The sequence below is a fragment of the Portunus trituberculatus genome, chromosome 1 (assembly GCF_017591435.1).
Source record: "Portunus trituberculatus isolate SZX2019 chromosome 1, ASM1759143v1, whole genome shotgun sequence".
NCBI classification, from domain to species: Eukaryota; Metazoa; Arthropoda; class Malacostraca; order Decapoda; family Portunidae; genus Portunus; species Portunus trituberculatus.
In genome coordinates this window covers 5,645,248-5,647,747 of record NC_059255.1, presented here as the reverse complement: position 1 = coordinate 5,647,747, position 2,500 = coordinate 5,645,248, and the positions used below count along the sequence as shown (strand labels likewise).

The 2,500-nt window shown below is 32.8% G+C and overlaps 1 protein-coding gene and 1 long non-coding RNA gene across 4 annotated transcripts in view; one reads left to right on the top strand and one right to left on the bottom strand.

Annotated features, from left to right (window-relative positions):
• LOC123519331 overlaps positions 1 to 2,500 on the bottom strand; it is a 16,991-nt gene that overhangs the window by 2,642 nt on the left and 11,849 nt on the right. The gene's annotated exons all lie outside the window — the stretch shown is intronic.
• Positions 632 to 2,500, top strand: part of LOC123518304 (bifunctional 3'-phosphoadenosine 5'-phosphosulfate synthase-like) — a 22,384-nt gene continuing 20,515 nt past the window's right edge. The window contains exon 1 of one of the 3 annotated variants that reach the window (XM_045279304.1): positions 632 to 786. In XM_045279304.1, coding sequence (XP_045135239.1) covers positions 754 to 786 — 33 coding nt within the window. In that variant the 5' untranslated portion in view covers positions 632 to 753. The remainder of the gene's footprint in view (positions 787 to 2,500) is intronic. The other 2 variants (XM_045279351.1, XM_045279599.1) reach the window with 2 other exon arrangements.

The window sequence follows — 2,500 nt, the reverse complement described above, 5'->3', positions numbered from 1 at the left end:
TGAAAAAAAGGAGAAAAGAAACATTGAGAGAAATTAGTGAGAAAAATAGGAAAATATAAGAATTAACAAGAAAAAAGGAAAATATGAGCAAAAAAAAAAGGAAGAGAAGAGCCATTAGTGAGTAAAAAAGCTATAAGTGGAAAAAAAGGAAAAAGAAAAAAATATTAATGAGAATCAGAAAGAAGAGAAGAAAAAAGAAAAATATTACTCTAGTGAGAAAAATAAGAAAAATGAAGAAAAGTAGATAAGATACAATATTGACAAAAAAAGAAAAAAAAAGACTCATAGAGACATAAAAGACATTAGAGAGAAAAAATGAAAATGAAAAAAAATATTACTGAGAAAAAAAGAAAAACAGAAGGAAAATAAAAAAACTAACTTATTAACGAGAAAAAAACGAAAGAAAAAAGGAAAAAAAAGGAAAACAAGAAACCTATTTATCAATAAGAAAAAAAGAAGGAAAATAAGAAAAAAACAATTAATAAATAAAAAAAAAAGAAGAAAGAAGAAAAAACACACAAAAAAGCAGAGACATAAGAAAGAGAGAGAAAAACAAAACAAAACAAATATATTAATGAGAAAAAAGAAAGAAAATAAGGAAAAAGAGGAAAAATAAGACCCTAGAGGCAGCCCAGTGAAGATCAGGATCAAGTTGGGTCACCAGGAAACCAAAACATAAGAGGGCGTGGACTAGCCAGACCCTTCGCCTCTCACACTTGTCACCATTCACACTTTCGCCTCTAACTCACCAAGATGTCCATTAACGAGTGCAAGAAGCAGAAGACAGTAAGTATTAAGTGTGGGCTGTGTGGTGAGGTGTGGTGAGTGCGTGGTGAAGTGATAAATTGGTGAAAAAACGAGGAAATAACACAAATTTTCCTATTAACCCAGATTGACATGTTAAAAAAAAATAATTAACTTTCTCTTTTTATTATTTTTTTTCTAAGGTACAGAGATCAGTAGCCGTGTTTGTAGGAGTGTTTCTCATTAAATAGTGTAGAAATGTTGTTAATCTGTCACTAGAACCACAAAAACACCCTTAAAAACCCACGTCACTTATTAATAATGCAGAAATGTTGTTAATCTGTCACTAGAACCACAAAACACCCTTAAAAACCCACGTCACTTATTGTTTCTCCTGTTAATAATGCAGAAATGTTGTTAATCTGTCACTAGAACCACAAAACACCCTTAAAAACCCACGTCACTTATTAATAATGCAGAAATGTTGTTAATCTGTCACTAGAACCACAAAACACCCTTAAAACCCACGTCACTTATTAATAATGCAGAAATGTTGTTAATCTGTCACTAGAACCACAAAACACCCTTAAAACCCACGTCACTTATTAATAATGCAGAAATGTTGTTAATCTGTCACTAGAACCACAAAAACACCCTTAAAAACCCACGTCACTTATTAATAATGCAGAAATGTTGTTAATCTGTCACTAGAACCACAAAAACACCCTTAAAAACCCACGTCACTTATTGTTTCTCCTGTTAATAATGCAGAAATGTTGTTAATCTGTCACTAGAACCACAAAACACCCTTAAAACCCACGTCACTTATTGTTTCTCCTGTTAATAATGCAGAAATGTTGTTAATCTGTCACTACAACCACAAAAACACCCTTAAAAACACACGTCACTTATTGTTTCTCCTGTTAATAATGCAGAAATGTTGTTAATCTGTCACTAGAACCACAAAAACACCCTTAAAAACCCACGTCACTTATTGTTTCTCCTGTTAATAATGCAGAAATGTTGTTAATCTGTCACTAGAACCACAAAAACACCCTTAAAAACCCACGTCACTTATTGTTTCTCCTGCTAATAATGCAGAAATGTTGTTAATCTGTCACTAGAACCACAAAAACACCCTTAAAAACCCACATCACTTATTAATAATGCAGAAATGTTGTTAATCTGTCACTAGAACCACAAAAACACCCTTAAAAACCCACGTCACTTATTAATAATGCAGAAATGTTGTTAATCTGCCACTAGAACCACAAAAACACCCTTAAAAACCCACGTCACTTATTAATAATGCAGAAATGTTGTTAATCTGTCACTAGAACCACAAAAACACCCTTAAAAACCCACGTCACTTATTGTTTCTCCTGTTAATAATGCAGAAATGTTGTTAATCTGTCACTAGAACCACAAAAACACCCTTAAAAACCCACGTCACTTATTAATAATGCAGAAATGTTGTTAATCTGTCACTAGAACCACAAAAACACCCTTAAAAACCCACGTCACTTATTGTTTCTCCTGTTAATAATGCAGAAATGTTGTTAATCTGTCACTAGAACCACAAAACACCCTTAAAACCCACGTCACTGTTGTTAATCTGTCACTAGAACCACAAAACACCCTTAAAACCCACGTCACTTATTGTTTCTCCTGTTAATAATGCAGAAATGTTGTTAATCTGTCACTAGAACCACAAAACACCCTTAAAACCCACGTCACTTATTGTTTCTCCTGTTAA